The sequence below is a fragment of the Doryrhamphus excisus genome, linkage group LG9, assembly GCF_037039965.1.
Source record: "Doryrhamphus excisus strain RoL-2023G ecotype Guam linkage group LG9, RoL_Dexc_Guam_v1.1, whole genome shotgun sequence".
NCBI classification, from domain to species: domain Eukaryota; kingdom Metazoa; phylum Chordata; class Actinopteri; order Syngnathiformes; family Syngnathidae; genus Doryrhamphus; species Doryrhamphus excisus.
Window position 1 is genome coordinate 17,930,679 of NC_136365.1, and position 15,241 is coordinate 17,945,919.

Sequence of the window (15,241 nt, forward strand, 5' to 3'; positions counted from 1 at the left end):
GCAGTTTGAGCCAGACAGGGTATGCTTGCCTCAAATACTTTTTTTTTTTTTTTTTTGTGTGTGAAATAAATGCCGCTAATCCCAATGTCTGCAAAACCTAGAATGTGACTTTTTTTGGTGCGGGTGTAGAAAGGTGAGAACCGGCCTAACGGGCTTTAAAAGAGTCAATAGTAGCCATGTGATTCCACACACAACACAAAGGTCAAATAGCCGCCGACCCCGGCTGCCCCAAAGTTACACAGGATTCACTTTTTCAATTCAATTCAGGATGAGGTCACACATGATGACAATGATGTCAAACCGGACATGCTCCACAACAGATGGCGACTCTGGTGCTTCCAGCATCCATCTGGGCACCGAGAGGACACCTCACTCATTGCCTTGCATTGCTATTCACTGTTATGTGACTCGGTAGCAACGGTGCATTAGAAATACGTGTGAAAGTGGAACGTCAAAACTCCAACACAAGCCCTTTTTTCCCCCATTGTTGTTATTCATTGTTGAATTCCAACTACGGGCATTTAAACAAGTTAAACTGTCATGCAAGTGCGACTTCTGGATATGCACTTTTAGTTAAAAATTAGTTTGGTTCAAGACAGGTGTCTGTAGAAGCTAAAATCTATATCTTAAAGAAGTTCTCACTTAAAAATACACAGCATGTTTATTTGCTTTGTAGCAACTATAATTACTACCGGTGTCACAAGATCTCATGTTTACATCTTTATGCACCAATTAACATTCATGGAAAGACCTGATTTTGCCGGTCCCTGAAAGCACCATAGTTGTTTGTACAGGGTCAGGCAAAATGACACATTCATTCATTCATTCATTCATTCATTTTCTACCGCTTTTCCTCACGAGGGTCGCGGGGGACCTGCAGCCTATCCCAGCTGTCTTCAGGCGAGAGGCAGGGTACACCCTGGACTGGTCGCCGGCCAATCACAGAGCACATATAGACAAACAACCATTCACACTCACATTCATACCTATGGACAATTTGGAGTTGCTAATTAACCTAGCATGTTTTTTGGAATGTGGGAGGAAACCGGAGTACCCGGAGAAAACCCACGCATGCACGGGGAGAACATGCAAACTCCACACAGAGGTGGCCGAGGGTGGAATTGAACCCTGGTCTCCTAGCTGTGAGGTCTGCGCCCTAACCACTAGACCGCCGCAAAATGACACATTTGTAGGTTAAATAAAACGCAAATAAAGTAAAACTAAAAAGTGTTTTTATTTTTGAAAAGTTTTGCTTTGTTTCTTTATAATGCCATTGTTTTTCGTTTCTTTTTCAGTTGCTGCCATGAATTGAACTGGTGAGCATCGTGCTTTCATTGTGGAAACGTTTATCAAAACAAACAAATCTGTAACCGCAGATTGGAAACACAATCTTGTTATGGGTTAGCAACTTCAGAGCTACTGGATCTGAATTGAATCTGGATTGAAACAAAAATCAACCGGCCGACCTCGCACCGCCAGAACTGATTGGCATTATATGTACTTTTCAAAAATAAAAACACTTTGTTTTTTTTACTTTATTTTGCTTTTATTTAACCTACAAATGTGTCAGATCATTTTGCCCGACCCTGTATATAACTTGCTCCGTTGCTGCCACAGTTTAATAAATCCACCAAAAAAAAAAACTTAACTTGAAGACACACATTTGTACTTCTGACACTTTAAACCAGTTAAATCCCAGCAGACATCCCTTTTATTTGGCTGTGGAAGCACAAGCTTCAACACACCTCAAAACTCATAGCGAGATGAACACAATATAAGTTTTTTTTTATTACTTTTATTGGCCGGTGGCACATAATTTTTTTTAAAACAGCAAACGTTTAGCAAAAAAGCACAATGTAAAGCAAAGCATGTTGATACTAATAACTAATTATGACACAATTGCATTTGGGCGACATGGCGGTCGAGTGGTTCCACAACTAGAAGACCAGGGTTCAATTCCACCCTCGGCCATCTCTGTGTGGAGTTTGCATGTTCTCCCCCGTGCATGCGTGGGTTTTCTCCGGGTACTCCGGTTTCCTCCCACATTCCAAAAACATGCTAGGTTAATTAGCGACTCCAAATTGTCCATAGGTATGAATGTGAGTGTGAATGGTTGTTTGTCTATATGTGCCCTGTGATTGGCTGGCCACCAGTCCAGGGTGTACCCCGCCTCTCGCCCGGAGACAGTTGGGATAGGCTCCAGCACCCCCCGCGACCCTCGTGAGGAAAAAGCGGTAGAAAATGAATGAATGAATTGAATTTGGCTCCCTGCATCCTTATATTTTTCAATATGTAGACTTCAGTGGTAACAAAAAGTATTTCATAAGTCTGCGAAGCATATATAGGACTTAATCTTAGATTTTGTCGCAAATGAACAATTATAATTTTAGAGTGGTCTGGAGCTGAATCTCATACAATAACTAATACAGTTACTTTTATTGCAAGTGTCAGACGAGAACATCAACTTCAAACTATCAGGTGTGTTTAATGTTTGTTATAAGTTAAATTAGTTTAAATCTGGACTTTTTATATAAGAGTGGGGCTGTAAAAACCCCCCACAAAGGAAAAAGGAGAAACAGTGATCGATCCTACCTGTGTGACAGAAGGAAGGTCATCTTTTCTTGAAGCATGATTCCTGGAAAATCATAAGGAATTCTGTTGAGTGGCTCAGTGTACCGTATAAACATGGAACGACGCTGAGATCTGTGGGTGGTTGCCAACCGAAGCTTGTCGACACAAAACAAATCGTTACAGAATGGGGCCGCGTTGCTGGGATGTCCTAATTTTGTAAAGGTTATGAAGCGCTCACCTTTTCTTTAATGGATCCATGTGGACAGACCTGGTTCTATCAGATGTTGACAAGCCACCGACCGCCTTCAACTGAAAAAAAAACAACAACACACATTTAAATTTAAATAACTGCACACACAACAATCAACTTTATTAGTTCATGCGATGAAATTAAGTACGCAGCCTATCAATAACCTCAAAGCTTGTAACGTCCTCCATTAGCTGGTTAGCGTACAATATGACCAATTGTCTTCTTAATATATTTTTTAGCACAAAATGTCCTGTCAAAATAGCAACCAGGTTGTTTTTCACGTTTTTCATTGCCATTTTCAGTATTGTTAGGCCAGGGTGTACCATGCCTTTTGCCACAAAGTCAGCTGGGATAGGCTCCAGCATACCACCATGACCCTAATAAGGAGAAGTGGCATAGAAAATAGATGGATGGATGGAGGTAAAACTGTAATTGTTAAAGTATAAAACCGTGTTTTTACATTGTCGAAAAAATTTATTCGGTTAGCATCCGCTTCATTTAAAGTCGGACCTTCTATAATGGGTTAATGACGCTAACCAAGGTTCTACTGTATTATGGCCACACTCAGTCAGCACCGCCTAAAGACAGCTGGGATAGGCTCCAGCATACCAGTGACCTGAGTGAGGATAAGTGGCATAGAAAACGGATGGTTGGATGGATGATTTTTAAAGGAATAAGCATTTTTTCAATAAAACAGTAGAGGCAATGACTAAATAAGCTTCTGATAAATAAAATAAAAAAGAATATAAATAATAAATTACAAATGTCAAACTATTGGTGCAAATTTTGTTTTGTGTTTTTTTTAAAAATCACAAACATTAAAAAAAAATTAAAAAATCACAAACATCCATTTTCCAAGCCTAAATGGACTGCATGCAAGTACTGTAAATTGTCATATTAAATAAGCTGGCAATGGTAGCAATACACAGGAATAAATAGAACATTTACTAATTAGTTAAAAAGGAACACTTCAAATTGAGTTAATTAACATGAATTAGCAATTAGCGAGTTTCACTGCCATCATGAAAAGTTAACAATAGCCTATATTTACTTTGTCAAGAATCCAGGGTCATTTTCACCCCACTTAGAAAACCCATCCATCCATTTTCTATGCTGCATAATCCTCATTAGGGTCACATTAGGGCTTATCACAGCTGACTTTGAGTGGGAGGCGGGGTTCACCCTGGACTGGTCGCCAGTCAATCATATATAGACAAACAACCATTCACACTCACATTCATACCTATGGATAATTTAGAGACTCCAATGAACCAAACATATATTTTTTGGAATGTGGGAGAAAAAAAAACATGCATGCACAAGGAGAACACGCTAACTCCAACAGAGATTCGAACACAGATCTTCCAGATCTCCTGACTGTGTGGCCAACATGCTAACCACTAGTACACCGAGCGGCCCACTAAGAAAATGATACATAAAAAAAAAAAAAATTGTCCAAGTAACTACATGTGACCGCGTAGAGTTTAAACATAGCCTATAAGAATACACAGCAGCCAAAGGCAAAAAAGCAGGAAGACTCACTTTGTGGGCGTCCTGGTTGAGATGCACCAGCGTGGGGTTGTGCTTCCACTTCCTGGCTTTTGGCGCCTGCACCACCGGAGAGCTATGGCCGAGCTGCGAGTCTATGCCCACGCCGCCGCCAACGGAGTCCACCCCCGCACTTCTCCTACCGCCTCCTGATGATGGGATGTTCTCCTTGTTGGTGTCAGCTCTGTGAGGAGAGGAGAAAAGGATGGAAGTGCAACAGAAGACTTTTACTTATACAGTAGCTCCTCCGGCAGCCTTGATGCTGTTTGCCATTGCCTCCTAATTCTATTTACTGTCCACGTGTGTGTATTGACATTTTGCGCAGTCTTTGGTTGACGTAGTCAATCGTCTAATCAGACTCCACCAGGTGTCCGTCAACAAGGATTAGCTTCTCACTGCTTGTGACTTCACTGCGTCCCAGTGGATAAGGATGAATTCACCAGAAATGCTTTCACTTCCCACCAGAGCTTGTTGACCGTGGAGTGCTCCACCGAGGTCATTGATTGACATCATTCACGAATTGACACATTGACGTTTCTTACAGAAAACTCAAGGTTGGCCTCATTTTAAGCCTTAGATGCATAAGTGGGTCAAAAATGACCCGGTCAGGTTGTTTTCTTGAAATATCTTTGAAATTAAATTTTTTATCATTTCATTTTCCAGGTATTCCTAAAAAAACATGTTTTTGATATGCCATTCACATTTTTAACTTACCTTTTAAACATTTTAAGATTTGTTTGTTTTTGTGTTACTACCCCAACCTTCCATAAGTGGGTCAAAAATGACCCGGTCAGGTTGTTTTCTTGAAATATCTTCGTAATTAAATTTTTTTATCATTTCATATTCCAGGTATTCCTCAAAAAACATGTTTTTGATATCATGCCATTCACAATTTTAACTTACCTTTTATATATTTTAAGATTTTTTTGTTTTTGTGTTACTACCCCAACCTTCCATAAGTGGGTCAAAAATGACCTGGTCAGGTTGTTTTCTTGAAATATCTACGTAATGAAAATTTTTTATCATTTCATATTCCAGGTATTCCTAAAAAAACATGTTTTTGATATCATGATATTCACACTTTTAACTTACCTTTGAAAAATTTTAAGAATTTTTTGTTTTTGTGTTACTACCCCAACCTTCCATAAGTGGGTCAAAAATGACCTGGTCAGGTTGTTTTCTTGAAATATCTTTGTAATGAATTTTTTAAAATCATTTCATATTCTAAGTATTCCTAAAAAAACATGTTTTTGATATCATGATATTCACATTTTTAACTTAACTTTTATACATTTTAAGAATTTTTTGTTTTTGTGTTACTACCCCAACCTTCCATAAGTGGGTCAAAAATGACCTGGTCAGGTTGTTTTCTTGAAATATCTTCGTAATGAATTTTTTTTATCATTTAATATTCCAGGTATTCCTAAAAAAAACATGTTTTTGATATCATGCCATTCAGATTTTTAACTTACCATTTATACATTTTAAGATTTTTTTGTTTTTGTGTTACTAACCCAACCTTCCATAAGTGGGTCAAAAATGACCCGGTCAGGTTGTTTTCTTGAAATATCTTCATAATGAAAATGTTTTATCATTTCATTTTCCATGTATTCCTAAAAAACATGTTTTTGATATCATGATATTCACACTTTTAACTTACTTTTTCAAAATTTTAAGAATTTTTTGTTTTTGTGTTACTACCCCAACCTTCCATAAGTGGGTCAAAAATGACCTGCATGCATTTTCTATGGAATCCAACAGGAACCTTTGATTCTTATCAACTCCTAAATATAATTCAAGTAATTATTCTTAACCAAAATGGCAAAATTGGCATAAAAACGCATTGATTCTAGTATGGGTCATTTTTGACCCACTTATGGAAGAGTGTCGGGTCCAGTCACTCATGCATCTAAGGGTTAAGGGTGAGAGCATTCAGCAGCTATCACATCTGTTATGTGTGTAAGTGTTCATTAACATTGTCTGGTATAGTCAAAATGATGCGTTATATGCTTTTATTGGTGCTTTTAGCAATGTCAAAGTGGTTTATATGTGTCGTCGCTCGTAAAAAACACATTTATGGTCATTTTTGTTTCAAGTGCCTATTGAGATAATGATACAATCATCTTGACAATATACCTGCTTCTTTCTCTGTGACTCGAGCCGTCTTCTTGCTGCTCTCTGCGATGATGCCGCCGCTGTCTGGCAGTCAGTGCAGACCTCGGAGACATCCGCCTCGGGTTCGACTGGCCGCCCTCTGATGCGTGGTGGTCGTCGAAGAGATGCTGCTCCACCGTCGAACGTATGGTCCTGTCCAGGATGCTAAACACAAGATGTGAAAAATATCATATCATCATGCTTTTAATTGAGATGAAAAATGAGTATGCTCATACAGCTAAGGACACAACTTACTCTACTACTTCAGGTGAGCGAAGCACAGGTGAGCAGTGGGGACTGAAAAAGGACAGTCAGGGGGGGAAAGAAGGTGAGTTAATGCGACACAGAGTTCAACGGTTACAAAAGGTCACTGAGCAATGTCAACTAACCTAACCTAACAGAACTCAGGGCCTCGTTGAGCCTCCGGGTGATGTTGGCAGCTCCATTCACTAACATTTACGACTATTTGTACTTTCCTTTGTTTGGTTTAGTACAGCATGACATCTTGTACACACCCTTTTACCCTAACATGACATTTTCGCAACTGATTTTTGATTTTTTTTTTCCATCTTAAGAACATAGCCCGACTCCGTCCATCACTCACATTCTCTGCCGCTGAATCCCTGATCCATGCATTCATCACAACCAGAATTGACTACTGCAACAGTATCCTCTACGGTACACCTTCCAAAACCCTCAACAAACTACAATATATTCAGAACTCCGCTGCCCGCCTCCTCACCTCTACCCGCTCCTGTGAACACAATACCCCGGTCCTTAAAAACATCCACTGGCTTCCCGTCCCCCAACGCATTCACTTCAAAGTTCTTCTCATAACCTACAACCTAGGAAGAGGTCTGCTGGATAACAGAACAAACAATCCATCCAAATGTAGGCCCGCCCAGGGATCACACATAATTGTGGGTCCAGCCAAAATGGCTTCTTATTGGAGGGCAGCGGGGTGTGCGGGGCCAGGTGGGTTGACTGGCGGGGTTGGTGGTGTGCTTCAGCAATGTCCTGGGGTTTTGTTGGGGTGTCCGATGTTCCCACTCTTCTTTTGTTTTGTCTTATGTAAGATTCTGTGATTATATGTGTGAAAAAAAAAAAATCACATATTGAATTGGTAACTGCTATGGCGTGGAGAAGGGGTAGGATTTAATAAGCTTTGCTTCTTCCTGCTCCTTTTCAGACATGTGTAGTAATGAGGTGTTGTATGTGTGCATGTATGTGTATATGAATATCTATATACATATGTATAAATAGATACATATGTATTTATACATACATATTTCCGGTGTAATAATTAATTTATTTCATATGTCTGAAATAAATTAAGAAAAGAAAAGAAAGAAAGAAAAAGAAAAGCCCTCCACGATCTGACCCCCTCCCCCATATCTCACAGACCTCCTCCATCCACACAATCCCCCGCGCCCCCTTCGCTCTTCAGACTCCAACCTCCTGGCACTCCTCCTGTAAGACCAAGCTCCGAACCTGGGGTGACAGAGCCTTCTCCATCGCTGCCCCCACCCTCTGGGACTCTTTGCCCCATTCACTCCGTGCTTGCCTTCGACCTTCCCAACTAAAAAACCCACCTGTCTAACTTTTTATATCTGACTACTGTGCCCCGCCCCGCTTTTACTCATGTTTTAACTGTATATAAACGAATGAATGTTGTATATTAACGTATCTTTTACACTGTTTACTTGTTTTTATTCAACTCCATTTTTCTGTGAAGTGTCTTTTGAGTACAGTGAAGTCTCGTTATATCGATATCGGTTATAACGAATTACTACTTATTACGATACTATTTTCATTTCCCGGCAAATTTCTAGTCTTTTATGATATAATTAGTTCCGTTAGTACGATACCCGGTTATTATGATAATCCGGTTACTACGATGCCCTTTTCATCTCCCGCCAGCCAATTTGGTCTGCTTATATCGATACAAAAGCAGCTTAAATCAATCTTTGCTTAAGGATTTCAATACCAAAAAAGAACACGGCGAACGGCTGCTTCCAGTCAACTTTATTTTTCACACTTCCACCACCAGAGCGCAGCACACACACCGATTCCCGCACTTCCTGGTTCACAGGTCATGCTCAACCCGCCCCACATAGCTGGCCAAACACATGCCTGCAACAGAAGAACCAACGAACGCCAGCATGTACATATGAAAAACAGTGAGTTCTTTTTTGGTATTGAAATCCTTAAGCAAAGATTGATTTAAGTGCATTATTGCCCACTTTTAATGCAGTTCGGCGCAGGATCGGATATATGGATAGTCCGGTTATATCGGTATTTTTTCCGACTCCCGAGAATATCAATATAATGAGACTTTACTGTATTTTGAAAAGCGCTATACAAATAAAATGTATTATTTATTATTATTATTGTTATTATTTTAAATGATGCTAAGATCCCGTAATATTCATAAGCATGTTGGCGCTGTTATTAAACCCCATTTGACTGACTAATCTCACACAGTCCAATTAGCTATATACAAAATATCCACTTTAACTTTGGGGTGTTTCGCCGAATCGCCACATGCCTTTAGGGGGCCGACAAGCTCGTATGTGATGTCATGTCAAATTCGAACAAGATTGGTTGAAAAACATTGACCATTCGTCTTATGATTATTAACTTTGATGATATCTGTATTACATTGACTTCCAGGTGATGCGGGAAATGAAGCGTTTTCCAAAAGGATGTGTGGCGTAGTAAAAACTGTGAGGCACTGACCTATATGAACGCGTGTCACCTGCGCAAATCTTCCATAAACACTCGTGTTTACAGTCATAGCAATAGCTTGGTACACTGCTGATGACGGACAATGATTAAATGTGGAGTGATAACACACTGTGACGGTGGCAACTGTATCAAGCAGGGACAAAAACATTTATTATTATTATTACATTTATCATAGAGAGACTAATGGGAGCACCAGGGGAAGGAATACAAGCTAAAAATATACCTGACATTTACTGCCGCAGGTTAAAGCAACAAAAACAGGTTAATGGCTAACTCGTGTTGACTTAACCTTTGACTGACTGCTGAAAATGAGGCAAGATTCTTTCAATGGCACTAAAATATAAGCAAGAGCGCATCATGCGTCATAGCCATTAATAAATAACACACAAGTTTATTCATGTTTAATGAAACTCAAGACTTTCTTTCAATGTATCCAATCAGGCCTAAAGGGAAGTTGAATTATGGTTGTTTGGTCAGACTGGTACCGGGTGTACTCAGGCCATCCGCTATGTTAATCCCATGTTACATTACAATCGGACATTAGCCAGGACCCCCAGTGACCGGAGTTAACGGGGTAGTGGGCTTTGTTATGTACTGTTTGTAGCAAAGTAGGTGGTGGAGTTGTCTCATTCAGAGATATTCTAAAAATGAATATGAAAATAATTAATATTTTGTTGCATTTATTAGTTCATAAATGGTGTCAGGGTCAGTGACCAAGTGGTTAGCGAGATGGTTACACAGTCAGGGGATCGGAAAAACTTGGGTTCGATTCTCCATTTGGGCATCTCTGTATGGAGTTTGAATGTTCTCCCCATGCTTGTATGGGTTTCTCCGGGTTTCCAAAATTATATTTATAATACAGTTAAAATGGACAGATAATAATTCATTCATTCATTCATTTTCTACAGCTTATCCTCACAAGGGTCGCGAGGTTGCTGGCGTACACCCTGGACTGGTGGCCAGCCAATCACAGGGCAAATATAGACAAACAACCATTCACACTCACATTCATACCTATGGACAATTTGGAGTCGCTAATTAACCTAGCATGTTTTTGGAATGTGGGAGGAAACCGGAGTACCCGGAGAAAACCCACGCATGAAGGGGGAGAGAGAGACCCTCAGAGATGGCCGAGGGTGGGATTGAACTCGGGAGCCTCCGAGTCACCGCCGTGCAGCCGACAATAATGCAGCTGATAATAATATTTATTTTATTATTAGTTTTAACAGGCTGCACGGCGATCGAGTGGTTAGCGCACAGGCCACACAACTAGGAGACCAGAGTTAAATTCCACCATCGGCCATCTCTGTGTGGAGTCTGCATGTTCTCCCCGTGCATGCGTGGATTTTCTCCGGGTACTCCGGTTTCCTTCAACATTCCAAAAACATGCTAGGTTAATTAGCGAATCCAAATTGTCCATAGGTATGAATGTGAGTGTGAATGGTTGTTTGTCTATATGTGCCCTGTGATTGGCTGGCCACCAGTCCAGGGTGTACCCCGCCTCTCGCCCGAAGACAGCTGGGATAGGCTCCAGCACCCCCGCGACCCTTGTGAGGATAAGCGGTAGAAAATGAATGAATGAATGTTGTTTTTGTCTGTGATTGGCTGGCGAACAGTCCGGGGTATACCCCGCCTCTCGCTCCTGGGATAGGCTCCAGCATACCCGCGACCCTAGTGAGGATAAGCGGTAGAAAATGAATGAATGAATGGATATTAATTTTAACCTTTTCATCATGACAGGTGAGGTTCACCAGTGTCTCCTGACATTGGTATAGACATTTTACAATTTAAATGTGTTTAATAAGTGTGTGAGTGTTATGATTGGCATGTCAAAAAATAGGAATTATGATGCGTGCGTCCATTATTTTCACAATTCGTAGCGAACATTCATGATAACCAATTGAAAAACTAAACAAAATGAAGGCAACAGATTGGAACAGATTGCGTTCAAGTTTCAAGTGCCCGCTATACTGTTACATAAATTATTATATTTTACAGTATTTTAGGCCACCTATAAGTACACCCGCAATAGCTTGTCAGTAGTATCATCATGGAGGGCATTAACAAGCGCAGACATCCTCCTGTCTTAAGTTGAAGTAATTAACCTACTTTTTAAACACTAAGCTGACCGCTTTAAGCGCCTGTATATGTACTATTAGGTTCTTTCGAGGGTAAAGCAATAAAAAGTGTGACTGTACACACACAAAACAGTCCCCCCTCTCCCGGGGCCCATATCAGCTGCAGAGTAATATCAGCAAATGAGACACTCAAATATTGACTGAACAAGCTGATGTGGACAGAAATGGATAGAAACTAGTGGTGCTATAGACTGATGTGCTTATGACTGTGTAATGTGTTCAATAGCAATATTTTGTATGATAACAAGCTGGAGTGAGAGGGTCAGCTTGAGGTCGTGATGTTGCTGACATACGTGTGAAACGGTTATTGGTGGGAAAGCTGTACGTCATGATGCTTTTTTTTCCTGTCGAGTGTGCATGCCACCATTGCTTCTACTGGTGGTGGTGATGACAAAGCATCATAGCAACATATTGTAGAGAGAGAGCAAGAGAAGGCCTACCTTATGTAGAAAGGCGATATCGGTCTCTCCTCGTCTTGAGAGCTAAAAAAAAATGAAACAAAACAGTTAGCTTTGTCCTAAGCCTTGGCACTGTTGTCTTTTTTTAAATTATTTTTTGCGAGTGTATATATGGAACATGAGTGACTTCATTATGGTGACCTTCCGCAGCCTGCTCTGCTGACTGGATGCAGGCCTGCAGCTGCAGCATAGTTGAATTATGCAACCATTTGAGCGGCTATGCACCAAGCAAACAATGTTAGCGTTGCCTAATATTTTCGTATCCTGGCGCTGGCAGGAGGAAATGTCATAATCCCTCAGATTGTGTTCCTGATCATACTTGAGCACTATTTTGCTACCTTAATAACAGAATAACACTGAATGGAACTGCAATAAAAACAATGGATGTTGTATATTGTATGTACTTTTTTCAATATTCATATAATTTCAATTATATATTTATTTTATATTGTGTATTTTTTTCCCCATTTTAAGGTTTTTGATTCATTTTTACTTAATTGATGTCCTCATAATTATAGATTTTTACATTCATTGTCAGTACAACATATTTGGCTGCCAAGTCTCCATGCCCAGTTAGGTGCCAAGGCGATGAATATAGTAGATGACTGTAGGTTGTTCGGGCTATATGTTGCATTAACATACTACCTGTTGTCCGTTTTATTGTTACTATAACTTGCCTTTCAAGATCAAATGTCTGTTTTTGGTCTCTGCTTTTATTAAATAAATTTACACATTAAAAACTCATTTCAGTTGTGTTGCTTCTGTTTCCTGTTTAATTGAGAACAGAAAAAGTGCAGTTTCTAAGCTAGAATCAGCCTTTTGGCAACTCAACATGTTAAATCTCCAATGTCATGTGAGTCAAAAGAAAGATTGTTTTCTGGGGAGGGGGGTGTTACGTTGAGTCGTACGTGACATGCCGCCATGCGTCTTCCTGTTAAGGAGCAGGGGGGGTCCAGGGGAGGAGGTGAAGCCACCCCGGACGCTCAGGCTGCATGTAAAAAGTTGAAAACAAAGGATTTAGGTTTCCAGTCGGACAGGGTGCAAAATGGGCCAAAGTTCACTGAACTTCAAACATCTTCAGGAACGACACAAAGCAGAAGAGACACATGCTTTCACTGCAGCACATTCCCAGAAAGGTCCACATTGTTTTCAATGTTCTGACGCTCTCGTGTTCCGCACTGGTGTTTTTACAGTCTGCCAAGCGTATTAAATATTAGCGTGTGCGTGTGTTGCATTGCAAAAGGCGGAAATCCAGCTTACCCACTACCTTACTGTAGGGATAACAACAAGCTTTGTGAAACAAACCAATGCTTACAGACTGAATGGAAAACTACCAGTAAGAAGCCAGTCCATCCAAGTTGTTCCAGTTGACATGTCGTGGGTTTGTGTGGTACTCAAAATCTTTACTTTTACTGCATATAAACATAAATATCTGTTATCAACGTCCTTGACTTCAAAAAATTGGTATTGGTATCAGCACCGAAAAAATGTATCGATGTATATGGTAATGTTAATGGTTTTATTTCATTTGAACATGCATCAGATTCCAATTGAGTGCATCCCATAATCACTTCACAGTTCCACATGTCCAAAAGGAGTAGGAAGAAGCAAAGCTTATTAAATCCTACCCCTCCATCTGGTACTTTTACAATCAGTAACTGTTACATTTGTTCACTTCCTGCTTTCCTAATATAGTTTTAAGTTTTTTTTTTTTTTAATTTAATTGAATTTTTAATTTTTTGTCACGTACCAAAGTACAAGGTGATATCAGCATCCAATGACATAATGTGTACCATAGTAAGTGTCAATATAGTGATATATATAGCACATCATGACTGGTTCAAGACTCTTCATCCTTGTATTTAGCAAACATCAACTGCTTGTATTGTTTCTTGAATTGGCTCATCGTTGTGCATTGTTTGAGGTCCTTACTCAATCCATTCCATAGTTTGATTCCACATACTGAAATGCTATGGCTTTTTAACGTAGTCCTAGCATAGAAGTTTTTTAAATGTACTTCTTCCCTGAGATCATATTTCTCCTCTCTTGTAGAGAAGTATTGGATGACATTTTTAGCTAATTGGTTGTTTTTAGTTGTGTGTGGTTGCCAAAAAAAAACTTATTCCGTATTCCTTATGCCATATTCCACATATATTGATATCTATTAAGAACACAGATGGAGGCAAGCATGCATTAACAACACAAGACAATGCTATATTGTATGCTAAGTGAAGAATGCACGCAAACAGAGGCAAAATGATGGTGTACATTTTCAACGTAAACCAAAAAACACGCTAACCGACGCAAACAGAGTGTGTTGCAACACTGTAAATTGTAAATAAGTTTTACCACAAAAAGTCAATTAGGTTTGTTAAGGGATTCTTAACTAAAAAGAAATGCACGAATGCTGGATTTGCTTATTTGCCAAACTAGTAGGTGTTGGGAAATGAGCATGCTTTCACTTCTACCGTATCACATTCTGACGTTCTAATGTGGTTCGAGAAAAGACATCTACGAATGTGCTTTGTGCGATTTTTCGATTGTAAACAGACATGATTTGAATTTGTTGGTATTTTAAGCTGAAATTGACTGTATATTTGTTTATTTAAAGTACAATTAACTAAGAAGTGTGTCGTAAAAGTCGCCTTCATCTTTGTGCAGTCAGATAGACGGGATGACAGCCGGTGCGTCTCCCCTGACAGCTTTTTGCCAGTGATGCCACCATGCCACCATCGCTGAGCCTCACACCATACCGCGACGTTCCTCACTCTCACCTCGTTCCGAATCGCTTCTAAGAAACGCACGGGTTACATCACGCAAGAGCCAGCCAGCCATGGCAACCGCACACAAAAGCCAGCATGCATCAAGCCTCCGCTGCGATGCCGAGAGTGCAACAAGTTCACACGCTGCTGCTATGTTGGCTCACGCGGCCCGTGTCATATTTCAGGTGGAGGTGAGACCGTGGTGGCATTTATTTGATAAAACGAGGAGATAAGAAATGTTAATGATGTTGGATTTTACTGTGAGTTTCTGGAACTTAAATGGAGTAAGTTGAATCCAAGTTAGAGGTATTTCCTAGACTGAAGGGCAATTAAACATTATAATGATAAGAATAAAAAAAAAACACATATTGATGGGAGTTCCCCAGTATGCCATATAGTGTATGTGCAGACAGGCTAAGCTAACACGTCCCTATGGAAAGTGAGAGCGAGCTGACAAGAAGGTGTGATGGTGAATATAAATATTAAAGAAACGCACTCACAGAAAATTAGCGTGAATTTGCTAGGGATTTCATACAAAGTAGCACATACTTAAAAGGAAACGACTACTATAAGAGTAGATTAAGATTAAGATATGCCTTTATTCGTCCCTCA

At 40.0% G+C, this 15,241-nt stretch overlaps 1 protein-coding gene across 3 annotated transcripts in view; it reads right to left on the reverse strand.

Annotated features, from left to right (window-relative positions):
• Positions 1-15,241, reverse strand: part of fam13a (family with sequence similarity 13 member A) — a 56,396-nt gene that overhangs the window by 21,416 nt on the left and 19,739 nt on the right. For all 3 annotated transcript variants that reach the window (XR_013628138.1, XM_058080756.2, XM_058080746.2), the window contains exons 8-13: positions 11,850-11,891; positions 6,779-6,820; positions 6,506-6,688; positions 4,364-4,553; positions 2,810-2,880; positions 2,593-2,635 (exon numbers count right to left, since the gene is read on the reverse strand). Coding sequence is in view for 2 of the 3 variants with exons in the window: in XM_058080756.2 (XP_057936739.2) it covers positions 2,593-2,635; positions 2,810-2,880; positions 4,364-4,553; positions 6,506-6,688; positions 6,779-6,820; positions 11,850-11,891 (571 nt within the window). In the remaining variant the exon portion in view is untranslated. The remainder of the gene's footprint in view (positions 1-2,592; positions 2,636-2,809; positions 2,881-4,363; positions 4,554-6,505; positions 6,689-6,778; positions 6,821-11,849; positions 11,892-15,241) is intronic.